General features: G+C 49.0%; 2 protein-coding genes across 14 annotated transcripts; one reads left to right on the forward strand and one right to left on the reverse strand.

Annotated features, from left to right (window-relative positions):
• Positions 1 to 185: 185 nt before the first annotated feature.
• Positions 186 to 22,224, reverse strand: LOC122374370 (mitochondrial Rho GTPase-like). 8 transcript variants are annotated; one of them, XM_043353066.1, is made up of 19 exons: positions 22,164 to 22,224; positions 17,357 to 17,586; positions 15,779 to 15,884; positions 13,882 to 13,979; positions 12,874 to 12,954; positions 11,326 to 11,406; positions 10,863 to 10,964; positions 10,601 to 10,642; positions 10,116 to 10,281; positions 9,614 to 9,734; positions 8,545 to 8,676; positions 8,181 to 8,241; positions 7,656 to 7,757; positions 7,209 to 7,374; positions 6,171 to 6,301; positions 5,536 to 5,748; positions 4,936 to 5,132; positions 3,012 to 3,053; positions 186 to 1,740 (listed from the first exon to the last, which is right to left on the reverse strand). In XM_043353066.1, exons 2-19 carry the CDS (start codon positions 17,435 to 17,437, stop codon positions 1,614 to 1,616), a joined length of 2,049 nt encoding a protein of 682 aa, XP_043209001.1. In that variant the 5' UTR covers positions 17,438 to 17,586; positions 22,164 to 22,224; the 3' UTR covers positions 186 to 1,613. The 8 variants fall into 8 exon arrangements, with proteins under 8 accessions (XP_043209001.1, XP_043209000.1, XP_043209002.1 ...); XM_043353065.1 differs by having other exon boundaries at positions 22,152 to 22,204; XM_043353067.1 differs by lacking the exon at positions 22,164 to 22,224 and adding an exon at positions 21,852 to 21,905.
• A 339-nt stretch (positions 22,225 to 22,563) lies between these two features.
• Positions 22,564 to 25,891, forward strand: LOC122374372 (coiled-coil domain-containing protein 86-like). Of its 6 annotated transcripts, none has more exons than XM_043353073.1 (2): positions 22,564 to 22,697; positions 24,554 to 25,891. In XM_043353073.1, exon 2 carries the CDS (start codon positions 24,584 to 24,586, stop codon positions 25,871 to 25,873), a length of 1,290 nt encoding a protein of 429 aa, XP_043209008.1. In that variant the 5' UTR covers positions 22,564 to 22,697; positions 24,554 to 24,583; the 3' UTR covers positions 25,874 to 25,891. The 6 variants fall into 6 exon arrangements, with proteins under 6 accessions (XP_043209008.1, XP_043209009.1, XP_043209011.1 ...); XM_043353074.1 differs by lacking the exon at positions 22,564 to 22,697 and adding an exon at positions 22,752 to 22,811; XM_043353076.1 differs by lacking the exon at positions 22,564 to 22,697 and adding an exon at positions 22,778 to 22,827.
• Positions 25,892 to 27,167: the final 1,276 nt, after the last annotated feature.

Consider the following 27,167-nt stretch of genomic DNA (forward strand, 5'->3'; position numbering starts at 1 on the left):
TGAAATAACCCGACTGGACGGTCAGTGTTCAATGTTTTTGACCAACTTCGTAAGTTCAAAACTCCCAAAACCTTAGTCATCGAGGACAAGGTCATATAACAGGAAACAGATCCGCGAACACCACACTCTAATATCTTTTTCGACGCACAGCCGACGTTCGTCGCTCTCTCATACAAACGGTAGAGTAGGGTTTGTACTTTATTTACCTAGATCTTGCGGACAGAGCCGTCCACGGGTTTTCGGCTCGCTTAGGTCCGCTAACTGCAGGATTCCTCAACTGCTCACACCCAACACACCGGGGTTTGACCACATCCGGGTTCTCACCGGCCCATGGGGTCTAACCATCTGATCCCGGGGGTCAGACCGATCTAGAGGGTCAAACACACCGGCCTAGATAGAGCACACCGTCGCGACCAGCGTCTATGTACACGTGACGATCAATCGCCACAATCGTCATAACCACGCTCTCCTACATAGCATACTGTCTTTCATACAAACACGATCCACAATCAGACACACGCGTTCCCAGTTCCCACATCATATGCATGACACACAAGCATCGACCCTCACTCTCAGGATATAGCGAGCTAAACCACCCAGCAGTCTGTTCATTCTCGCCTTAGAGGCGCCCGTTCGAGACTATCCCGCCGTGTTGTGACGTCACACAGCGGGCTCCGATCGCTCCAGTGACGTCATCAGTAACTATATGACGTCATCGAGCCTCTGCCGTCCGAAAATGGCACTCTCAGCAGACACAAAGATATCGTGGCACAGACAAGCAATCAAGACTGTCCGAATAATTTACAGCGCGATCAGACGTCGCAAGATCAAAGACGTGACGTCATAAGGACTCCAAAGACGACACATCGTCTCTCAAACAAGCACCGATCCGGCAAATGCACGCCCCTTACACACCGATCATTGCATCCTGATCAGTGATACGCTGAGAGCAAATGTTCTTCAGGACAACGTACACATCTGCTACGTTCATACTTGGCGAGCGAGTCGAGTTAGGAATAACTGCTCGTCGAATAACGCTCGTCTTCTGAAGACAACCTGCTCACCCCTGCACAAACACCATGCCATCGCATACAAATATACAGCACTTTGCATATCGGACTGGAATTATAGCTACTTTCGGGAAGTCTCATCAGAGCCATCGCAAAGGCAGAAGAAGTACAGGGATAAAGCAGCATACGTTTGGCGTTCCCGCAGTCACGCGTCAAAGCGTGCCATGAATGTGAAAGCCGGACTCCTTCAAAGAAACGGCATCTCTAAGGTGTTTCAGGGCTGGAAGTCTTCGGTATCCGGTAGCTCTACCATGCGTTTTGCTCTGAAAATCCTTTCCACAGTTATTGATCGGATCACACAAACCTGACTATCTGTTTTCATCACCTCACAATATGGTTGGTACCTCAGCCAAGTTCATTCCAATTTCGAGATAATTAGTCTCTGTACAGAGTTGCATCACTCACACCTACGCTTGGAGTACATCACTCCACACTCCCGAGTTACACTCAACTCCAGAGGCCATTTACACTGATCAGCACACAACACTGTCCTATGTATTCACTATCGAGGCTTGTTCAGCCCGCCGGGCGCCTGCTCGTCGCTCATTGGTGCAGGAACCGGGCGTAGCGGGCCAATAGGAAGCCGCCGCACACGACGGCGGCCAATCCGAGTCCGAGTTTCATCCAGCCGCTGTTGTCGCGCGGCAGCAGGCCCATACTCCGCAGGTGCCTGACGGGGAGAAACGGAAATGTCACACCTACGACACGACGAGTCATATGTGTGGACTTTAACCATACATGTTTGAATATATCGACACTTTTTTTTAACCCCACATTTGGTTCTCCCGTGAAGTTCAGACAAGTTGTTTAGAAATCTTCAAAAAAGTCACTCGATTTTTCTCAAGTTTGTCTGTCTTGGCAGATCAAGCAATGCCAGAGCAAGCTTACGAACGCACAAATTTGATCAGGATCGGACGATTGGACACTTCTAAAAAGAGATCTTTCGTGCTTCCCGGAAATTCACCGGAGAACAGATGTGGGGTTTAAAAAAAGGTGTCGATATGGCCTTGGAATACACATTACACATACTTTCAGATGTAGCTCAGGGAGCAGAAACACACGTTAATTGAAATTGCTCACATTTATAAAAAAAAAAAATGACGGGAGAATTCAGTTGGGCGACCCAACCATGAGGAACACAAATCACGTTCAATTAGAAAATAATTGTCCTTTTATCTGAAAAAAAACTTTTTTATCTATTTAGCTCACTTGGGTGCAACAAACGTATAGCAGCTATGATATGCTTAAACAAGCAAAAAGAAGGCAAAAGTGCAACAGCTTACACGAGCCGGCAACAGCACATACAACCGGGAAACCAAAAACCGAATTCAATGATAGGGAGGGCTCAACTAAAACCACGACGTGCTAAAATCGGAACCCACCCCGCATTACATCAAGCACAGAGCAAAACATAAATAATGAGACACGAAGTGAGTGAGACACAGGAAAGGCGGTGTTGACATGACAACACAGCCATAGCACGACATATCATGGGTCAATGCAGAGTGTGTAGGAAAGCTGAAACGCTGGTGCGATCGAGAGGAGGCTCGTTGCTGGAGGCAGCTTAAGCCTTGTAAGCATTAATTCACTGAAGAAATCACATACTGCTCGGACCAAGCAACAACGAATGTAACTAAATCAACTGTCATGAAGGTCATCAGGGACTGCAGGCACACAAACTACAGAGCTAAGCTGCTTGGCACGCGGCAGTCGCACACACCGTAAACTGCGCACTTTTAACTGAAGAATGCGAGTGCACGACTGGCCAATAGCATTACCAGTCATAGGTCTGACTGTATGCCACACTAGCCAGGGTACTACTAGCCGTATTTCAGCTTTGAAAGCAGCGCAGTGAAGCCTACACTACAAATGCGGCTCATACTGTCCGAACTACGACCGTTTCTGGGGACACTGCGGCTCAGTCTGTGCAGGTTCACTGACCTTCCACTGCGCGAGAAGAGCATCCAGGCCGGGAGGAACCGACTGAGCAGTCACAGTGAGCAGCGGTGGGGGTCAGAGGATGTTATTCAGGGTCACCAGGGTCACAGGTCACGGGTCATGGGTAACCAATACCGCTACCATTGCACACTATCTATTAGTCATCTAGCACATATTAGTCAAAGATCAGCGTCACGGAGATAGGATATTTAATGGATGAGAGCTTTGTGTGTTAGAAACATTACAGTCAAAACACATCACGATTATGACTTGTTAATGGCGTCAATGGGTTTAATATCACCGGACAACACAACATGGACATAAGATAACCTGGGATAGTGCGCTGCCAGGGAGACCAGGGTCAAAATCAACACAAAAACCGGCACGGTCAATCCACAAACTTATAAGCAGCCCTTACAGCAGCTACACAAAAATACCACAGCACAAACGGCAAAAACCCTGGGTCCAACTCAGCACATAAACTCTCAGTCCCCGTAGGTATCGGCTCACTCTAGGACGGCAGCGAATCGGTGGACATACGAGTAGACCACATACGGGATGGCACACACAGCAGTGTGGACACGACACAGCAATAGCGTGAGTTTCTGTTGAGTGTGACTTGTGAGTGGTGAGAAAGACTGCAAACATTATTTAATAAGAGGAAAGGAGGAGAGGGCAAGGATAAGAGAGGGCAAGGATAAGAGAGAACAGAGAAGAGAGGAAATAGGGGAGGGGATGAAAGAGAGATAGCGTGAGTGAGAGAGAGAGAGAGGGGGGAGAGCGGGGAGAGAGGGGAGAGAGAGAGGGGGAGAGAATGAAGGGGAGAGAGACATGAAGAGAGATGTGGTCAAATTTGTTTCATTTTTTTTCTTTAGAACAACGTATACAGATTCTGCTTTGTGATCACAGCAATTCACAGCACAGCCAAATCGTGAAGCAAAGCGTGACAGCACAGACACACGCTGACGCCACCCGTTTCTCGGGTCCGGCTGAGTGGTGCCGCCTGGTGGTGTTACCTGGTGGTGCTGACGGCCTCCGACCACCACTGGTGACGGCAGCTGCCCGACGCACCAGCCCAGTCACCAGTCACCAACACGGACAGCTATACCACATCACGACACCCGGCCCCCAAGACCATGAGACAGGGAGACGGATACACCAAACCACAGCACGACACCAAGACCCGGCCACACAACGAGACACCAGACCCTGGAAAGACACTGATACAACGAGACAGAGCCGACGTATTCCTAGGCACACACAAGAAACAGAATGGCGTAGGTCGGATGGAGCAGCATGGGGATTTTATCTACACGGACGGAGGGGATGGAAGGTATACGTAACACTGGCTAAGCACCAGGACTGTTTGAAAAAGGGATTTCTGTTTTATGAATAATAGGAGGTGCGAGTGGTTTGGCATCAGAAAATGCTGAAAATGCTGGAATGAAATGAATTTTTTTGGAAAATGCTGAAAATGCTGAGAAACAATCGGAAATGTCTTGTTCACACGCCTGTGATCATACTCCTAACGTCATCCGGGTAGACTTCATTCATCATAAACACACCACAATTCTGCGTCACACAACCGGGTCTGTAAGACATCGTTTGTGCAACGGCTACGAACCAACACCACCAAATACACATACGGGAGGAATGTCGACAAATTTACCGATTTGACAGTGTTAGCTGGATACTCTGACAGCCCAACCCAATTTTCATGCTTGGCATGCGATCAGTGTCTTCTTCATGATCCTACAAACCACTAAAACAGGGTACAATCCAACCGACCCCCAATAACAGGCACTAACTCACACCATCTACTACCCGTTACTCAATCACCAAACCCTCCACCGCCTATAGTTCAGCCCTCTTAAGTTATCCCCCCCCCCCCTCCCCGCCGGGAATCGAACCCACAGCCCCCACTCACGGGTAGGCGGCCATGGTGGCCAGTTTGAGGTAGACGTCGCGCCGCACTGTGCCCGTACAGGTGACCGTCTGCGGGGGCGGCAGACGGTGCCGGCGACAGAACTCCCCCGGCTGGGCCATGTACTGCTGACGCACCTCGCCGCGGTCACTCTTGTTACCCACCACTAGGCACGGTACTGGGGTCTCGGCAAAGTACTTCTGTGGGCGGGAGACAAACAGTGTTACCCACCACTAGGCAGGGGAGTGGGACCATTCTTGTTGCCCACCACTAGGCAGGGGACCGGCGTCTCGGCAAAGTACTTCTGCGGGACAGGAGTAAAACAGTTACCCACCACTAGGCGGGGACTGGAGTCTCGGCCCGAACAACGAATGAGGGAGGCTCGACAGGTCTTCGACTGATGTAAGACCCCACATCGAGTTCCGACTCCCGAAACAGGCATCTCCACAAAGAATGCATTTCTGTGGGCAAGGCTCATCATCTACCACAAATGTGGTTCTGGCGTCCCAGTAAAGTGCTGCTACATTAAACATCTCCGCTGTTAAATACTTACACAAAGGCGTCTTAACCTCCACCCATCATTTTCGCACCCCAGTCACTAACCAGATAGATGCCGCCGATGTACTCGAAGCTGCGCGGGTCGGCCACGTCGTACACGAGGCAGACCACGTCGCACTGCGCCTCCGAGGGCAGCAGAGTGTCGGTGACGGAGTGCACGTCTATGTCGCGCAGCAGAAGGTAGCGCTCCTGGCCGTATACCTGCACAGGGCTGATGGTCTGCTTCGAGAGGTCCGACTCGAGCACAGAGGACACCGACTGGGGGAGGGAGAGGGGGAGTCAGACTAAGAGCGGGGGAGGGGGGAGTCAGACTACAGTACATATGAAACCGTATGAGAGAGGGAGGGAGGGTGGGGTAGCAAGAGGTCAGACTACAGACATCACACACACGGTTTGCTTAACGAAAGCGCGAGAAAGGTAGGAAGGTTGTCGAAATACGTGGTCAGGACAAGTGTAGTGGATGGAAAGTGATGCACAATATTTTTCCTGGCGTAAGATTACAAAACAATGGTGAAATTTGATGCATTTGCCTGAGCACTGAGCTTGTAATCGTTTTGCAATAACTCTACAAGCAAACACTGCTGCATGGCACTGGTATAGCACCCCTGTCTTACTCTGTGTTCCTATTGAGCAGTCCCTGACAAAGACCAATCACGTGACACTGGCACCCCTCCTCTCACCTCAGCGTTCCTGTTGAGCAGTCCCTGGCAGAACGTTGTCTTGCCGGCGCCCTTCGGTCCGATCACGTGACACTGGTAGGCGGTGCGGGACGTCTGCTTCTTCTGCAGGTCCAGCCGCTTCTCCCGGGTCACTGGCCAGAGAACGTCAGAGGTCAGCAGACACCCGAGCGGCAACAGACAGGTCGAACCAGCGACATGTCGCGCCACAGCACCATGCGCATCAGACGACACTGCCGCAGAACACTCAGACAGAAGTCCATCATTGTGGTAGTTTGTTATGGCTGAAATGGCAAACTACGCTGTATTCCAAAGGCATCGTTGGTAAGACACGTCAAACCAAACTACCCAGCAGCAATAAAGGGATCTAAGTCTCAGAATGCTTACATTATATAGTGTCTGCATAACATTCAGAGGCATAAGGCGAGAAACAACCCAACATCTGATGAGCGTGAATGTTGACAATAAAACACCCGGTTGAGAATCGAAGCCACGTTCCTGCCACAGTCTACACACCGTGTATGGCGGCCAACTAAGGACCACTCCTTACCGTGTACATATGGTGGGTCCCTTAACGTGTATGGCCGCCTCCTTACCGCATATCTCGGACTCCTTACCGTGTATGGCGGCCGACTGGGATCCTTTACCGTGTATGACGGCCGACTGGGTCTCCTTGAGGCTCCTTACCGTGTATGGCGGCTGACTGGGGCTCCTTACCGTCTATAGCGGACTCCTTACCGTGTACAGCAGGCTCCTTACCGTGTATGACGGCCGACTGGGACTCCTTACCGCATATCGCGGCCTCCTTACCGTTTATGGCGGCCGACTGGGATCCTTTACCGTGTATGGTGCCTCCTTACCGTGTATGGCCGCCGACTTGGGCTCATCGTGTATGGCGGGCTCCTTCCCGTGTATAGTGCCTCCTTACTGTGTATGGCCGCCTCCTTACCGTGTATGGTGACTCCTTACCGTGTATGGCGGCCGACTGGGATCCGTTACCGTGTATGACGGACTCCTTGCCGTGTACAGCAGGCTCCTTACCGTGTATGGCGGCCGACTGGGGCTCCTCCATGACGTAGCTGTACCCCAGGTGTCCGAGGTACTCGAGCGTGCGGCCGGCTCCCAGCAGTGTCCACAGCGTCCACTGAGACAGGTAGCCCTGCAGCGTCAGATAGCCGCGGCTGTCCGTCGGCACCGTGTTGTACACCTGCGGGAGCGGGCAGTCAGCTGAGCCGGCCAGCCGAGCGGGCAGACGGCAAGGCGAAGGTTCAACGCCAGGCGGGGATAATATGGAAAGTGGTGGAGGCCAGCGAGAGAAATGAAATGAGAGAATCGCAAAAGCAATGTCAAATGCACAGCTTGAAGTGCTGATATGGTAAAGGTAAATGAGTTTTGACATACATTTGTTTAGAAATTCGGCACACAAATTCCAAGGGGCCATTGATAACTTTGCACCTGTGACTACACCTGTATTGCAGTGCCTCGTACCTGCTTTCCCCAGGGTATATAGGGGCAGGTGGAGAAGAGCTGGATGAGCTCCTCCGGGTCCAGACAGCCGTCCTTGTCCTGGTCGTACTTCTCAAACATCACCTGGGCACGGATAATAGACAAAGGCATCAGCGCATGTGTGTGGCAGCAGGCATCAGCACAAAGACATTTGTGTGGCAACAGAAGTGTATAACAATTAGAGACAAACAGATAGTTGACGAGAAAAATAAGACAGCAGGTGGTGTGTAGCCACCAACACCATTGTAATGTAACACAGTTCTGTAAATTTTACAGAACTGTGCTTCATGTCACTTGTTTTTTTTTAACAGCTTTTTTTCACAAAATGAACTCGAAAATCAAAGAATCGTGGGCCAATCCCATGTAGTTCAAGTCCTAATCATCACCATTTGCCTGAAAGGAAGGACTGAGATATATCACCGGCAATTTAGTCGAAGTTTAATCCTAATCCCTAAGATTTACCTGGACAAACTGGTATCCCTCAGACCCGAAGCAATCAGTACTGACCTGGAGGAACTGATATCCCTGGTGAGTCAGCTCAGTCGAGCAGCCCGGCGGGATCCTCAGACTGAAAACACACAAAACAGAAACATGTGGTCAGCAAAATGCTGGCGATCACGAACCATCTAATACTTTATACAAAGACATACACGAATTTCCGTTGAAGCACGAAATTTTGATTTCGGCCTGACATTTTAACTTCGTCTAATTCCCCGATTTAATCAGAACAATTTTCCAGGACCGTAAAAACTATACACCTTGTCCAAACGTATCAAAAATATCTACCGCCTCCTTCCCGGCCCCAGCCCTGGCACGGTCCCGCACGGCCCGCCCTTTCTGCGCTCGGCTGGCCCCACTACCGTCGTCCTACCTCCACGAGTCGAGTGCTGCCGTGTGCAGGGCGGTCTCGCTGTGGCTCGGACTGATTGGGAGACGGCGGACGGGCGAGCCGGGCAGCAGGCGCGCCGCTAGAGACAGGCTGGGACGGGACGGGACGACAGGGCTGGAACCGGGGGACAGGGAGAGGAGAGGTAAGGGACGGGACGGTCAGGGACGGTCAGGGACGGACTGGGACGGGAGGGGACGACAGGGCTGGAACCGGGAACGGGGAGAGGTGCGAGGCCAGGACCGGGAAGGATAAAATAGGGGCGGACCGGAGTGTGATGGACGGCGAGACTGGAATCAGGGGAGCGGGGGACACTCAGGGATGGACACTGGGCAGTGAGGGGGGACGGATTGGGAAAGGCGGAGATTGTGGGGCTGGAAAAGGGGTATGGGGAGGGGAGGAGATTCAATGATCAGGAACGGGACGGGATGGGATGAATTGGACGGGCAGAGACTGAGAAATCAGGCCCGACAACCACGTTAAGACGGCCTTCGATGGAGGGGTGACGTCAATTCATACAAGGAAGAGGATGTTCTATTTTTCTTCCAATGAATATCTCATTCGAGATATGTATGTCTTTTCCAGACCAGTCATGATGAAAAGAAGCAGAAAAGGCACCCCATCCACAGTGGATCGTCAGTGACTGACGTATGTAAGTGATCAATCACAGCGGGTTCTTTGAAGTGCTGAGATTAGCTGGCCCTCCCACATAAGACTCACGGCGGGAAGAGGACGGTACACTTTGGTGAGCTAGAGGTCGTCTACTCACGGCGGAAAGAGGAACTACTCACGGCGGGAAAAGGAATTACTCACGGTAGGACCAGGTACTCTTTGGTGAGCTAGAGGTCGTCTACTCACGGCGGGAAGTTACAACTCTTTGGTGAGCTAGAAGACATCTACTCACGGCGGGAAGAGGTACTCTTTGGTGAGCTAGAGGTCATCTACTCACGGTGGGAAGAGGTACACTTTGGTGAGCTAGAGGTCGTCTACTCGAGGCGGGAAGAGGAACTATTCACGGCGGGAAGAACTCTTTGATGCCGGGTCGTCTACTCACGGCGGGAAGAGGTACTCTTTGGTGAGCGTCAGGTCGTCTCCGTAGCCGAATTTCCGCAGCACGGTCCACGTCGTCTCGTGCCGGCCGCGCTGAATAAACAGACAGTGCAGGAACAGGAACCCTGCGGCGATACGGGGGCCGGTCACCACGACGGCTGAGGCGCGGCTAATACAGTCACACAGATGCGCAGTAATTCAGCTGTGGGGAAAAGTTGTTAGATAGAAGACGCAGCTGTTTAAGAAAAACCGATGCAGACTGCAGAGGCAATGTTAGGGCAGCAGCTGTTATCTGTTATCACGGCTTGGTCTGGGTCTGGAAGGGAAATAAGTATCGTAGGCTGGTAGATGGCAACACAATTCTACCGGGTCTAGCGTGGCCCTCTCTCACCAGTAATTGCTAGCTCGCTAAATATAGAAACGCGGGTCAAACGACGTGGAGCTTGCCGGCCATACATCGGAGCTCACACATCCCCTCCTTCCCCCTGTTCCACATCAAATCTCACCGTCCAGTGTAAGCGCGTCGTCGACCACGCCATCCCTGACGTTCTTCATGACGATGGACTTGACGTCGTCGAGTCCCTGTGGCTGCAGTGGCGCGTTGAAGCAGCGACGCTGGAACGTGTTGAGCTCCGTATCCGAGAGAAGACCGTCGTTATCCATGTCACAAATCTGTGGCCAGGAGGGGAGGTATGATATGCAGTCACAATATACAGACGGCTCTGCCGAAAGGGCGGTAGATGCAACGGGTGGGTGAGAGAAACACACAGAAACAAGTGAGTCAAAGTGAGTAAATAGATAAATTACATGAGTGAGCGAGAGTCGGAGTCAGAGTACGTCGACGACTAATTACCCTGTGATTCACTTGAAATTGGCGGCTTTTGTTACTGATTGAGGTAAATAAGTACAGTTCCAACAAACGTGAATGCCTATAACTGAGGCGCGGCGAGTTTCCGCTTACAGACGCTTTTGAAAGAGCTGTAAGTCTCACCTTGAAGATTCTACCCAGCGCTGCTTTGCAGGCCTCCGTTAGCTATCGGGAAGAGAAGCGGAGGTCAGAACAGAGCGTGGGGAGAACGGGAGTCAGTCTGAACTACAAATGGGTGTTGGACAATATTGCATGGCAAACCCAATCAAACCACAATATGTCATCATTTGTGGAAAATCATGTAAAAAAGGTGAATAACTGACATTTTGAGAATCCAAGTCGTCAATCATCAATTTAAAAATCCCCCACTTCCAGTTTGACTCACGTCTCGTTCGGCTGTGTTGAACAGGGGCGCAGTGGGGTGCAGAATGGCCTTCTGCGCGTAATAAAACATCTCAGAGATGTTCTTCAACGTCCGCGCCGAGCACTGCAACGGACAAACATAAATGATCAATGAAAAGACAGCATTATTAGCTGGCAACTTATCGAGCAAAAGTATATCTTCTGTATAAAGCATGAGGCTACACAGGAAATGGGGTATCGACGAACAGTGTTAAGGTGTTGGAAATTCAAAGAAAGATGCGCAATAAGATACGAATATAAGGCTGATAATATCAATACAACAGGACCGCATTTGAACCCGGATGGCACGTTATGGCATGTAGCAATGAAAATGTTTAGTACGGCATCGGTCTCAAAAGCCAGATATTTAGATAAAGACTGCACACTTCAGCCGCCTTAACAAACGCACTGTAGCCTGTAGCTATGATTACGCCACAATACCGTACCTCTACGCATGTTTCGATTTCGGCGAACTCGTTCATGATGGGTATGACGGCCTCGAGCGTGCTGTACTCCACCAGGTCCACCTGTGCGCGGGAAGAGGACCAGTCAGACGGCGCGGGTACGCTCAGTCAGTAGGCGCCGGTACGCTCAGTCAGGCGGCGCGGGTATGCTCAGTCAGGTACAGCCCTCTGCAGACTGCGTGGTAGGTATTCTTTTTTCAACAAAACCGAGAATGACGCGAATACTATGCTATCGGCCACTCGGAAATCGTAACTGCAAGACGCGCGAGATACCGCACCTTAGATTGGCATTATCATCTTATTCATTTTCCATCCAGTTTGGCAGCAAAACCCAAAAGTTTATATTTGCCCCCAAAACAAACTTTTGCATTTCATTGCCACACAAGCCGTTTACTTTGTTTAGTAATAGACCCAATCGAAGGAGTGGAGCATGGCGCATCTATTTGAAGTGAGTTCCGACCGACTGTTGACATAGCCTTTGAGTAATTATCGGTTTTGTCGAAAAAAGAATACCTACCACGCAGTCTGCTGAGGGCTGTACGCTCAGTTAGAAGGAGCGGGTACACTCAGTCAGACGACGCCGGTGCAGTGTGCGGGGGACACGGGTTCGAATCTAGAAGCTATCTACACGGCGAAATTACCTCAGCGGACATTAAATACGAAAAACTTTACCGACGCGGCCTATGGATAAAAAAAATGCTGCATTCAAATGCAAAAGCTTGAGCAGATGGCCTATGTAAATAGCTAGAGATTTCGCGAATTTCGCCGAATATATTCATCTCAAGAATTACATTTTTGCCTCATTCATATTAGAACCACGGAGAATATTGTCACTGTCATAGAAAAAACGAGCTAGTCCAACACAGCCCAGCAAGGCTGACAACATGTATGATGTATGTATGAATGTATGTATGACAACAGTCTAACATGTCAATAAACAGGCAGAATATGGGACGCTGAATCCGTTTTACGGTCCATCTACCTGGCGATTCAGTAAATGTGACTGAGGAGCTGCAAAACTGTGTCAACGCCTGTCCATCCAGCCGCACCACAGAGATCAACACTTCGATAGGCGCAGCGCGGAAGTCAACGCCCGGCGAGTGTCGACACCACCGGTTAACAACGAAAAACCGGATACGCGGATATATTTAGAGCGATACGGGCAGTGAATGCGACAGTTTCGACGGACGGACGAGCTGAAGCGTTAAGGGTGGAGAGCAACACAGCTTATTACAAGGAACAGAGCGCAAAGAGGCATACATATTGTCAAAGGAAACAGGAACAAACGACGATAGGTCACAGAGTAAAAACTCAGCTGCAGATGTGAATACAACGACAGCGTTTACGACAGAATTGGTGGTTGAACTATCCAAAGCGATTAGTTATGTCTTTACTATCGCTTCGATCGTACTGGTTTATCGTTTGGAAGTGGGGTTAAGCACCAAATGGGTGACCAAACGGCATAACACCACGGCCTCTTCAAGACAGCGTAGTCGTCCCCTCCCATAGTTTACGTGACTAGACTCGTACCTTGTTTCCGACCAGTATGACGGGCGTCGAGTGCTCTTCCCCCAGAGTTTGACGCACCAGCGGCAGCCAGTAGTCCGTCACCTGGCAAAGAAGGGAAACCGTCAGCACACGGTAGACCACAATGGCCAACACCGTGGCTCAGACACTGATCACAGGTAGCGTGTGAATGATTACATAATGGTGAGTGAAAATATGTAAACATGAAATGTACAATGTACATGACAAGTTTTAGACAATATAGGTGCACTGTGGATGGGAGGGCAGATAATTGAGCTAGGAGCCAACACACAGTGAGTTCGAAACATTTATACACGATAAATTTGTATTTTGTATATCTCTCCTTTCCATTATATCTGAGCTAAACAGTAGACTGGGCTAAAATAACTAAACAGACGATACATAGGTAGGTCGAAGAAGGTCCAAACAGGTACTGCCGAAATTGACGCGTTTTGAACACCTGTGTTTATTGGCGACATGTAAAACATACAAACAACAGCAGTAACAACTAACAATAGTACGGAGTACGTCATAGCCGGTATAAATGGCAGCCAGCTGGCAGCCGTGGGTATGACGAAACGACACAGCCGCGCCAGTATTATGAAATTCGTGTGAACAAAAAAATATTGGCCCGAGAGTCGAGACTGACTCTGACTCTGACGAAAGCCTGCAGCCTGAGCCCGTTGAAATTTCAGCAGGCTTTCTTCATGGCCTTACCGGCTACCAGCAATGCCCCTAAAGCTGGCTACATAACTAAGTGACATTGGAAGTCAATTTCAGTTGTAATAATTAGAGGAAAAGTGCGAGAGGAAGAGGTAGAGAAGAGAGCAAACAACTCTAAAGAAAGAGGCAGACGAAAGATGTCTTCAAAACCAGCCATCCAGGGCGGCAACCTGGAGCCGGTCATTCAGCCCCATCTTCCTAGCTCTGAGGCCTGAGCCGTCAGCACATCTGCCGCTCTACAATGCAATAACCGAAATTTATGTACCGCACACCTCCCAATTGCCCTACCTTGTCCAGGGTGTCCTCATCGTCGACGGCGTAGATGACGCAGATGACGTGTGCTCGGAGTATCTCCGCCAGCAGCTGGTCTTCTGTCTGCTCCAGAGCTGCCCGGGGGGAAGGGCTGTCAGTATGCGTGTATGTGGGGAGACGTCAGTATGGGGTGTCAGTATCTCCGCCAGCAGCTGGTCCTCTGTCTGCTCCAGGGATGTCGGGAGGGGAGGGGTGTCAGTATGTGTGTGTGGGGGGGGGGAGGGGGGTGTCAGTATGTCAGAATCTCGGCCAGTAGCTGGTCCTCTGTCTGCTCCAGGGCTGCCAAAGGCAAGGGGGAGGGTCAGTATGTATGGGGTGTCAGTATGTCAGTAGGTATCTAGACCAGGGACTGCCGGAGCGGGTGTCAATATCTGCTCCAGAGCTGCAGGGGGGGGGGGGAGGAGATGTCGGTCATCAATACTAGACTCGACAGTTCAACTACTGACAGACAACATGATCCAGCCTAACGGAGGCACAGACGACACCGGAACTAGCTAGACCCAATTGGGAGACGGGGTGCCACTTATACAGGAGTTCAACTACGGCACTGATCGGCTTGATGAGCAATTATTCGTGGATGAAAGAACGGAATAATGAATTAATAATGAATGACTGAGTGAATCAATGAATGAATAAACGACACAATGACATACATTCTAAGTCACCGTTCGTAAAGCATTCAGATTCATTCATTCATTCATTCATTCATTCATTCATTCATTCATTCATTCATTCATTCATTCATTCATTCACATATAGCTACTCATTAAGCTGGTCAGAACACCCACAATGTTCTTTCAACTTTAAAATCAAACCATAACAACATCACAAGTTCAGAACATTGTGGATAAATTAGACTGGGTTGAGTCACACTTACACGAGTAGTCGACGATGTGCGTGGGCACCTTTGAATACAGTGAATATAGTGATGGGGTATGTCACACTTACACGAGTAGTCGACGATGTGCGTGGGCACCTTTGAATACACTGTTTTGTCACACTTACATGAGTAGTCGACGATGTGCGTGGGCACCTTTGAATACACTGTTTACAGAGATGGGATGTGTCACACTTACACGAGTAGTCGACGATGTGCGTGGGCACCTTTGAATACAGTGAATATAGTGATGGGATGTGTCACACTTACACGAGTAGTCGACGATGTGTGTGGGCACCTTTGAATACACTGTTTTGTCACACTTACACGAGTAGTCGACGATGTGCGTGGGCACCTTTGAATACACTGTTTTGTCACACTTACACGAGTAGTCGACGATGTGCGTGGGCACCTTTGAATACACTGTTTTGTCACACTTACATGAGTAGTCGACGATGTGCGTGGGCACCTTTGAATACACTGTTTACAGAGATGGGATGTGTCACACTTACACGAGTAGTCGACGATGTGCGTGGGCACCTTTGAATACACTGTTTACAGAGATGGGATGTGTCACACTTACACGAGTAGTCGACGATGTGCGTGGGCACCTTTGAATACAGTGAATATAGTGATGGGATGTGTCACACTTACACGAGTAGTCGACGATGTGTGTGGGCACCTTTGAATATACTGTTTTGTCACACTTACACGAGTAGTCGACGATGTGTGTGGGGACCTTTGAATACACTGTTTTGTCACACTTACACGAGTAGTCGACGATGTGCGTGGGCACCTTTGAATACATTGTTTTGTCACACTTACACGAGTAGTCGACGATGTGCGTGGGCACCTTTGAATACACTGTTTTGTCACACTTACACGAGTAGTCGACGATGTGTGTGGGCACCTTTGAATACATTGTTTTGTCACACTTACACGAGTAGTCGACGATGTGTGTGGGCACCTTTGAATACATTGTTTTGTCACACTTACACGAGTAGTCGACGATGTGCGTGGGCACCTTTTCGGGCGTCACGTCGGCGGGGATGGTGATCTCCTCCGACCGGGCCGGTACCTCCTCGGGAAACTCTTCACTGACCTGCGGAGGGGGTATTCAGGTGGGAATCAGACACCATACACAGACAGCGGTCACAGACACAAACAACATCTCGACGCGAAACTCCCCGCTCGCCTGTGGAGGGGAGGGGAAATTCAGGTAAGAATCGAGCACAGACAGCAGGGAAGGGCACACACAGATAGCGGTAAAGACGGCAGTACAGACAGCAGTCGAAAACACAGACAAAAGCTGCATCCCCGCTTACCAACAGAGAGGTGCCCCAGTGGGAATCAGCAGCCACACTAGACACCGTATCAGCCCCTTGCCGACCAAATACTCTGCTAATTCCGAGGAAGTGAAAAGAAATATGGAAATATTATGGGATAAACACTCACATATTTTTTAAAATTTTGTCCATAGCCTAGCATCAAATCATAGAGCACAATATTGGAAGTTAATTAACCTAAATTTGCACGCTTGGAGACCAAATGGTCTGTCGCATAGATACCGCATAGATAGATAGGTAGGTATATGTTACGGATAAGGACGACAAAATGTCGCCGTGCCATAGATCAGATTACGATTTCAGTACGATGCAGACAGTTGTTGAATATACCACTTAGTTGGCTGATAAGACAATAACATCTGTTATCGATAAAAAATAGTCGTGTAATCTGCCAAGGTTAAACGAGCAACGGTCATAACAAACACATTACAATGTCGCCAATATTACAATGTCAACAATCACATACATATTGCAATGTCAACCCCAACAGCCATGCAATGAGACTGTCCTTCCAAAGACGCACCGCTCCAGTGCCCTTGGCCACAGTGCATGTTTATTTGTTCTCTGTCATCATTTACATCCACCCTCTGATCGCGTTTCTTGGCACTGGCCGTGGTCGAATGGAACCGACGGTGAGTTGACAGGGCGTCAACGCGGTTAGAGCTCAGCAGACCGACGGATAGGGGGCGGTTCGATTCTCCGCAGCGCTCGGTATTTGCTCCTCAAACCGGCCGCGGCGGCGGTAAGATCGGTCCCATTCATTGCACCATACTTAGTGTTACTATGGTGGGAATTAAGAGAAACCAATGGGGAGCTGAACGGATAGTAGTCAATGAATCGTTTGGATTTTTCGCCACTATAGCATTCATTATTCATCCGCAGCTCACCCGGGCAGGAGTAATTGGTGTATACGACAGCCAGACAAATCACCAACAAATTACAGACGATTCACCAGATTCATCTGATGTTTAGCTGTGATTGAGTTACTTAGACAATAGAAATTCAATGAACAACAAATCAGAAATAATGAATCGATTTTGACAAAGCTGAAAACTTAAATCACAAAGCAAATAATTGCAGAAATCAATACCAAGACCATGTAATCAACACTTAACAACACAGGCAGCAGGCACTCCCAAGCCCAAAGGCTTGGAACTGCTTTTCATAGGGAATCAAGACATTAGGTACTTTTGGAAATACTACGATTTATCCGAAATTAACAACTTACCAGTGACAGGATGAGCGAAGTTTTCCCCACTCCGGGCTCTCCCAGCAGCAGAATTCTTACTTCCCTTCTGGACTGCACCATTATGATAATGTGGATGGTCTCAAACGTAACAAAGCTGGCCGCTAAGCACAGGTCATTTGGATCGCGCTAATGGCATATAGAGTTTGCATTTTAAGTACATAGCAACTGTTTAGGCCATTTTATTTGCAGTCTCTTCCCCAGAGGTCAACCTGAAATGAAGGGCAGATTGTCAATCACAGAAGAAATTACACAGCTGGTTATAGGAAACTGGAGCCGCAGTCTCTGTGGAGAGGTACTCACCCCTGCTGTTGGTTCATAATGGCCCCAAATGAGGCTCTCATCCTGACAATGGCCAGTAATGGAGTAAAAATAGTCGGTTTGGCCCACCACCAACACTCTAAAATAAGAGGCAAGCGTAGGCCATTAAATAGAAACCTAGCTTTCAGGTTTCAGGTCAGGTATTTGCCAGCTTTCAGGTTCCAGGTTTACCTGGAACTAATTCCTCCTTTATTTCGTCTTTTGCACCCTTTAAAATCTAAAGAAATTCACAAAACAAGATCATTTTGGCAAACCGCCCGCTAACTGTCCGAAGGTTGTGCACTTGGTGTTCCTATTAATACTCGTTTTATTTTTATTTTTCGTCCCCAGGCACACACACATATGTCGAATTAAGTCGAATAAAGCCATAGCAATTCCACTAAAACTTTTGGTACCACAATTTATTCAACTAAATACATGACCAAACATGGAGAGGATCGCCAGACCAGACAAGTTCGACGTCCCTCCAAACCATACTCAAGCTCACAAGAAATGGAAGGTCTGGCTCCGAGGATTTAAGTACTTCTTGACGAATATCGAAAGTCACAATCCGGACAAGCTCGAGCCACTCTTTCTCCATATCGGACCAGAAATCGTAGACGTGATTGGCGACTGTCAGACGTACGACGCAGCCCTGAAGCAACTCGACGTTGCATATCTGAAAACGCCAAACGAAATACATGCGCGGCACCTACTCGAGGCACCAAAAGCCAGAAGAAAACATCGACGAGTACCTTCTGGCTTTGAACAACCTGGCGGCCGGCGGGTGACTGTAACTTCGCCGCCGTCACCGCCATAGAGCATCGCGCCACCAACGAGCAGCCTGTCCTGCAAGAAACTCAACCTGTGGGAAGTGCGGCAAATTCGGACACTGGCAGAAGGTGTGCCGCTCCAAGTCGAAAGTGGCTAACGCGTCGGCCGTACAGGAGGAGTACGAGTCCTACCCCGAAGAACCTCGCCAGCCGGAGCTCTCGCCCACGCTCGCAGCCTCAAACTCTGCCGTCGCTGAGCGCGAGAGTCAACGGATGTCAGGTCACAGCTCTCATTGACACAGGGAGCTCTGACAACTTCATCAGCGCAAAGCTCGTTCCCGCACTCGGCATGAAGGTACTGCCACGATCGTCTAAAGTCTCCATGGCATCGTCCAATCTCTCAGAGGTGCGAGGACAATGCGTGTCAACCGTGACCGTTGACGATCGGGAGTACCGGGAGGTCGAACTGTCCATCCTCCCGGATCTCTGCACGGACGTCATTCTCGGCATGCCGTTCCTCCGTAGACACGAGGGTGTAACCCTGGAGCTCGGTGGCGACGAACACGAGCTCAGCATCTGCAATCTCGCGCAGATGAAAGTCAGTCAGGCGGTATCCTCCAACTGCCACCCTATCGCGACCAGAGCAATTCATTGTTCAAGTTCGTTGAGAACGAAGTGCAACACCTGCTAAACGAGGGCGTCATCGAGCCAAGCCGCTCACCCTGGCGTGCCCAAGCTGTCGTCACACACACCGAAAACAAGAAGAAAAGGATGGTCGTTGATTTCTCTCAAACTGGCAACAGATTCACTGAACTGGACGCGTATCCGCTGCCGATCGTCGGCGAACTCGTCAACAAGGTCGGGAAAACAGTTCCTTCAGCGTCCTCGATCAACATAAGGTACTAGACAGGACGAGAAAACATTCCTGCTGATACGTTCAGCCGCGCCCACTGCGCAGCCGCCTCATATCCAGCCCTGGAGCAGCTGCTGTACAAGTCTCTTGTTCACCCCGGAGTAGCGAGGACGCTGCACTTCGTGCGCAGCAAGAATCTGCCCTACTCCGTGGATGACGTGCGCCGCGTCACCTCCAACTGCCCGGTCTGCTGTCGATGTAAGCCGAACTTCTTCAGGGCCTCCTCCGCGAAGCGGCTGAAGACTAAATCTCCATTTGAGAGAATCAACGTGGACTTCAAAGGTCCCCTATCCACAAGTCCGGTCCGAACGGCAGCCAGTACGTACATCCTCACTATGATCGTCGATCGACGAGTTCTCCCGGCTCCGATTCGCCTAACCCTGCCTAGATATGACAGCCGCCACCGTGATCAAATGTCTCACTCATCTCCTCTCCATCTTCGGGATGCGGCATACCTCCGACCGCGGTTCAGCTTTCATGTCAGCTGAGCTTCGATCCTTCCTGACAGGACTGGGGATCACCACGAGTCGCACGACACCGTACCACCCCGAAGGCAGCTCACAATGTGAGCGGCTTAACGGCACCATCTGGCGTGCCGTTCAACTCGCTATGGAGAGCAGGAAGTTGAGCAGAGGACAATGGGACGTCGTCCTGCCTGACGTCTTGCATTCTATCTGGTCTCTGTTGTGCACAGCAACAAAATGCCACCCCCATAAGAAAGGATGTTCTCTTTCCAACGGCGGTCTGCCACGGGGACTTCGCTACCGTCCTGGCTCCTCAATCCCGGGCAGGTTCTCTTGAAGAAATACGTCCGAGAAAAGCTCGACCTGCCCGTTGAGCCAGTCGAAATCCTGGAGCCTGGAGGTCAACCCACTTTCGCACTAGGCTTTCATGCGCTATCCGGGCGGCAAGTTCAACACAGTCTTTCTGCAAGACCTCGCCCCTGGCAGTTGTGCACAGCAGCAACTAGCAAGGAAATGAGAAGAGAAGGCAACGAGCAAGCCGGCCGGGGTCCCCAGGTGTTCGTTTGGAGCCCTTGGATGCACCGTCTTAGGGCATGCAGTCTCCAGGCTTGTCGCTTCGCTCAGAGCCCTCGGGGCATCATCCCTGGGCGTGCCACATCACCCACAACCCCAATCAAGCGTGCTGCCATTGAACCAGTCAGAACCGGCGACTGAACCACGTTGGTCTAACTATACAAGAATGCCAGTGGTACGCCTTAACATATGAGAACATGTATACTAAGATGCACATCAAAGCCAGTCATGTGCCTTATCTTATGAAATTGTGAACAAAGGTGCCTGTAAGGTATGACTGTTTGTTCATTGTTGTATGGCTGTTTGATAACTGCCTATTCATGTCTTTTTAGCACAGCAGGGGAGAATGTGGTAAACTGCCCGTTAGTTAGGTAACCGTCTGAATGTGGTGCACTTTGGTGTACTTACTAGCACTAATACTAGTTGTTTTCTGTTTTGTCCCCAGGCACACATGCACATGTCAAATTTAGTTGAATAAAGCCATTGCATTTCTACTTTTGGCGGTACCTACAAGTGCTGAACGAAGACTAGGATTACGCATACAAACAATTAGGCAGCTGGTACAAACTGTGATTGTGGCTAACACACTCAGATAGAATGTTGAAAAATAAATTGCAAAAAACACAAACGGAGGAATCAGTGAAGAAGACGACAGGCAACTAAGACAGGCAGCAAGACAGTTGGGCAAACTAGACCTTTGGAATCAAAATATGGAGGCATCAAAAGATTGATTCCTTATGACCATATTTGGGCATAAATGCAGACCATTTCTAACTTACCAATCACATAAAAATAAGAGAGTGTTTCAAGAAGGAGCATGTCTGATCTTGAACAGAAATGCTGGAACTACCTCCTAAGCAAAATAATATTGCTCCTATCATAACAATTTGAACTCTATAGGTAGTGAAAGGCAATCAAGGAATTGATTCACTTTAAACAGATAATCATAATATTGATTCCTCATCACCTGGCTAATCATTATTTTGATTCACAGGTAATGTTAACAGATAGGCAACAATGACTTGCAAGAATACATCATTTATCTTGCTATTATTCTCATTTAGTGGTATCCTCAGCACCACAACAGATACCTATAGCATTGTTGTACTTTACCTTCACTACATTTGATAACAATTCACAATTTTTAAATGTCAATAACACAAAAACGGAAGCAACAGGTAAAAACCACATAATAAATATAAAAGCACTACAACAATGATAATTAGGGGTTTGAAAATTTCATTTTGCCATTATACACAAATACTGATTGTTTAGTATGTGATTCACAATACAAAATAGCATACAGTGTGATTTCCTTAAAACAGCTTTTACGTGATGGACAGTGGCTCTGTCTTTTTCCCATTCACAAGGCCAAAGGGACAATTTCTTAGTTTTGAGGTAACACTTTTTGCAAGCCTACCACATTTTTATACCTTTTTAAAGAAAAATCTCACCGTCATGGGCCCTTTTTCGACCGTAACGATGCATTTGAAGTCAAAAGTGTACCCAAATGAATCAAAATATTGATTCCATGCCCATATTTGGTCATGGCTCCTCCCACCAGAATCAAATTATTGATGCCTCCATATTTTGATTCCAAAAGTCTAGTTTGCCCAACTGAAGAGTATCAGTATATAAAACATTATGGAAAATTGCAATTGACACTCAGCTCTCATAAGTCTATGACTACCAGGAAACATATATATAAATAACAAACACTGGAAAATTGCAATTAAAAATATTAAATAACCGACCGCGCCACACACCCTCTCTCACACACACAGAGCGCCACAATCTTTTTTCACACACAGCCGGAAACAAGCTACAATTATAAGTTGAACCAGTCACTCTAATTTGTGACGTAATCGCAAAGCGAGCTCTGGTTGGCTGAAATTTTGTATCAATCTTTTTTTGGGGGCATCTCGCATGCTTTAGAGGCGCCTTATTGATCCCATGTTCATATCATTTTATATGAATTGGGTACCTGAAAATTGCAGCAAAGAAAATAGAAATCCTGACATGAAAATCGTATGCGCATAACTTCAAAATATTCTGCATACATTCATGGCGCAAAAGAGTCAAAAAAGCACATGTTTATTTTAAGGCTACCTTCATATGGCAGCGTAAAATATGAAATGTTGCTTATGGTTTGCAGATGACATCATCAGGACATATAATATGTTTTACATTTATTTATAGATTAGATTTAAAGATTAAGATTTATAGAATACTAGTTAACCTTTTAGCTGCTTATCGTCTGATCGTTCGATTTTTTATCAGAAAACTGCGTTCATTCAGAGGTAACAAAAATATATTTGTGTTTTTAAACGTCAGATGTTCTAAATCCCCAAAAATGCTTTCAGTCATTGTATTCGCTATGTATGATCATCGCTTTACTTTCTTTCGGCTTGGAGGTTAGGATGCAGAATGGTTATTTTACAAGGAATATTTTCCAAAGTGGAAATAGATGTGTGTGTGTGTTGTCCCCTGCGTCGCCTGCGATTCGCATGGCTATATTTTAATGCTTTCATGACTCTGTGTATGGTGTATATCATCAAATTCAGGAACAGTCTCAGTCTTGTTATAAACTAAAAGTTATAAATGTTTTGAAAGAATTGCTTCAAACATGGTAGACTTTTGTATTGTATCACTAATTGGTGGACAGTAGAAGCAAAAGAAATTGCTGCATGCAGGGACCCTGTTTCAAGGCATGATGTTACAGTGCATTGCGTCCGTGCGTGTAGTGGTGTATTGGATTTCCATGGAAACATCAATTAGCTTAGATGCTTGCAAGGCTTGGGCGCCAAGGCGAATTAGTCTGAAACGCTGCACCAATACAGCAGCATTGCACTGCACCCTGCAGCGGCATGCCTTAAAGCAGGGCTCAGGTTGCAGGTGTTTTTGACTTAACCACTAGGTAATTACTGATGACACTTTAAGGCATAAATAAATGAACTAAATGTCAGCACAGATGTTTGCATTTGAAACTTTCATCCCAGCCTGACCTTATCCAAGCTAGTCTAATTTAACCAAATTTAACCTCACCTAACCTTATTTATTCTGTTATTGGTTGAAACAGGCAACCACATCCAGTTGATGTCATTCATCTTGATGGGCCGCTTTTGAGAGCTTCCACAACTGGAAACTGTGTGGTCAGCTGCAAGGTTGTTAAAGGGACCCTCCCACCTTAACATTAGTTTTGAGTTGAGATAGCCAAGTTTGCGGCCAGGCTCAGAAACCACCATTTATCCTGGTCGCAACCCCCGCAGCTTTATGGTGTTCAAGAAATTTCTTCCCTTTACTTGCAGGGTGGGACCAGCGTGGTCCCTATCTCTTAACCATTACGGGAATCTGATGACGTCATCAGGCTTTCGAACGTCCGTTAAATGTTTGACTAAAACGTTTTGTAGCACGCGGTGGTATATGCTGCTTTGCGCGCAACAAATGCCGCACTTTCAAATAAAGTCGCTAGGAACAGCGGAGATCCCAAAAAGTAAACAAAAGTAAAAGTCTAATATCTTGAAAACCGGTGAATATTTTTCGATGAAATTTGGTAGATATTCGTTTTTGCTCTTTCTGAACCGAGCGACATCACTTTCATGCCAATTCATTAACTTTTTTGAAGGTGGGAGGGTCCCTTTAAGGATTCACAAAGGCTGTCTCTTGCTAATCAGAGGGGCAGTACATATCATCAGGAAGCAGCCTTGCAGTTAACACTTAACAGACCCATTTGGCAGACCCAGAAAGCTAATTAGAGGGGCAGCACATATCAGGAAGCAGCCTTGCAGTTAACAGACCCATTTGGCAGACTCAAAAACTGTTTATTAACAAGCAACAACTGAACTGCTTCAACAGGGATTCACTGACACAATGACTCCACATATTACAAAATACAATATATTCAGATGATCAGATCATCTTAGGGATACCTAATCTTAAAAATGATGGAGTTGTCCTTTCTTGTCAGTGTCATTGTTTCTTGATCATAGGGTGTCCCCAAAACTGATTAGACATGCATTGTTGTACCATACAGGATAAATATGATATTTATTTTCTCACACTTCCATGTGTTTTGAGCAGAGGGCATTTCTTTCTGCAGATGCTCTCCGCAGTAGGTAGGTACTGGTGCTTTGCTAACACATCTCCCTCCCCACAGGCTGGTCAGTGAGCTGACCAAACCATAGCCATGGTCAGCACAAGAAGGAAGAGCTACCAGCCCTCGCCGGACGTGGCGGCGGCGCCCTCCCCGGCCGCGGCCGCTCGAGCCCGTCACAGTTCGCTCTGCGACCCGCCGGCGGCGGCCTCTCCGCGGCGGAGCCGACGCGCCTCCTCCCTGACGCCGCTGGGGTCGGCCGGGTCCGCCGAGGAGAGTGGTCCGGCGCGTGGTCACCGCACCAAGGTCCTGCTGGAAAAGTACCGCGGAGAGGCGGCCAGCAAGCTGAAACCGGTCGAGGAGGAGACCACGACTCTGTCCAAACCGGAAAAACAGGGTGGCGGGAGCAACGAGAAGAGGAAAGAGACGGCAGCAACACTGTGTGTCCCGGGGGAGGCGGCGACAGCTGAAACTGGTAGGGAGGCTGCAGAAAGCACGGTGGATCTAACAGCAGATGGTGCAGCGAAAAGTACAGCCAAAGCAACAGAGGGTGAGACAAAAATAAAATCGATTATCAGCTCAACGCCGACTGCGTCGAACTCGAGTGAAGATGAAGCTATAGAAGCGGAAGAAACAGCCGAAAATGCCTCACAGAGCATGGATAGGTCAAACGAGGATGGATCTGAAAATATCGAATCTTCGTCATCAGAATCTGTGAAGAAAGTTTCAGAGGGCAAAGAAGTGCCTTCAGACGCCACAGAACCCGCCACAGAGCCCGTTTCAAAGTGCGCGGAGACAGACGCCGCCGAACTGGCCATGGAAGTGGACGGGGAGGACGAGGTCGTAGACGTGGAGCGAGTGGACGCCGCGGAGAGCAGTGCTGAGGAGCGGGAGGCGGCGCGGCGCGTGGCCGCTGCGCAGCGGGTGCTGGCCGCTGTGGGCGCCGCGGCCCGCCCAGCCCCCGTGAACGCCCCCGCGGCCGCCCCGGCAGCCCCCGTGCCCGCCCTGACCCGCGTCCGACCGGCGCCTGCGCCGCGCGGCCTGGCCAAGTCGGGCCGGTTCTGGAAGTCGGTGCGGACGCCGGCGTCACGGGTGGTGGTCAAAGACCCGGTCAGCTACGAGGTGCGGATGCAGAAGCGGCAGAGGGAGCGGGTGGTGAAGGAGCTGGAGAACCAGTTGAAGAACGAGCGGAAACAGAAGCTGGAGGACCTGCGGAAGCGACGCGAGTACAACGCCAAGAAGGCGGCGGAGAACGCGCTGAAGGCGGAGGTGTACCAGGTGGTGAAGAACCCCAACAAGATCAAACGGATGAAGAAGAAGCAGCTGCGACTGCTACAGAAACGCGATACTACCGTGGTCGGAAAAAGTGTGCTCGACGAATAAATATTTTATCTAGTGATGGCTGTGATGTTTCTCACACTATCTATGTCGGCAGTGATAACAGCTCGCGTGGCTGAAAAGGGTGAAACTTTTAACGTTATTTCTCATTGAACGGTTATGTCACTTCTGCAGGCAGAATTATGTGTTCTTCAAATTCACCATTGAACGAAACGGCGCTCGGCCTAGCTGGGTATTTACGATATTATTCGATGACCGAGACGGTGTCTCCACCACGGAACATTGCCAGTCACGTATTGAATCATATTTTTTAATGAAACAGTGTTTAAGCCATCTGTTGAACATCTTGGGCATTCCCAGTCTACGACTACGATTAATGCAGGCCAATTCAGCATCATGAAATTGAAATTGGTCTCCAATAGGCATTAGGAATCAGTTTGTTCGGTTAGCGAATAGAGTGTTTGAGACTGTCGTAAAGGACAAGCTGAGTTATTGGTAGGTATAGCCGTGACCAGGCGGCGACTCAGCCGCGCTTGTCACCCATATTCGCACTAGAGCCCGTTTCTTGAGCTGCCTTCGTCTGATGGTGGCAAGTGGTAACCGTCCATCCCAATACAGGGGTTTTGAGGAGAACGATTCACGCGAATAGAGATACGGAGGGAAATTGGGGAGCGGGGCCCCAACAAAGTTTGGCAGTGCATCAGGTCAGTGGTAGCCGCGAAGAAGGACGGCCCAGACGTCCAGCCCGATCTATCTGCCGATGATTTAAATTCATTTTATGTATCTGTCGGTCCTCGTGTCGCTGACGAGATCCGAGCCCAAAACACTCCCACCGATTTGGATGTGCGTCTCACCCGTGTCGGCGCATGCAGTTTTCAACTTCGTGAGATAACACTGGGGGAGCTCGAGCGGATTATTTTCAGCATGCGTAACTCGAGTGCCTGCGGCTCCGATAACGTGTGTGTCCGCATGCTGAAATTCGGATTCCCCGCTATTGGTGGTGTCATCCTGCATATTATCAATACCTGCTTAATCCAATCTGACATCCCCGATTCATGGAAACATTCCATAGTTCACCCTCTGTTCAAGTCTGGTAACCCTTCAGTTCAGACCCCGCAAACTTCCGACCCATTTCCCTAGTTCCTGTAATCATGAAAGTAGTTGAACGCATTGTCCATCAGCAGCTCTACGCCTACCTATAATCACCTTCTGGCATCCTCCCAGCACGGCTTCCGCCCCCGGCACTCCACGGAAACCGCGTTGCTGTCTGTCACTGAACACATCCTGGCCGCCACTGATAGGGGGGATTTGTCAATGCTATGCCTTCTCGATCTCAGTA

Source organism: Amphibalanus amphitrite, unplaced genomic scaffold (assembly GCF_019059575.1).
Source record: "Amphibalanus amphitrite isolate SeventyFive unplaced genomic scaffold, NRLGWU_Aamphi_draft 001649F_arrow, whole genome shotgun sequence".
Lineage (NCBI taxonomy): Eukaryota > Metazoa > Arthropoda > Thecostraca > Balanomorpha > Balanidae > Amphibalanus > Amphibalanus amphitrite.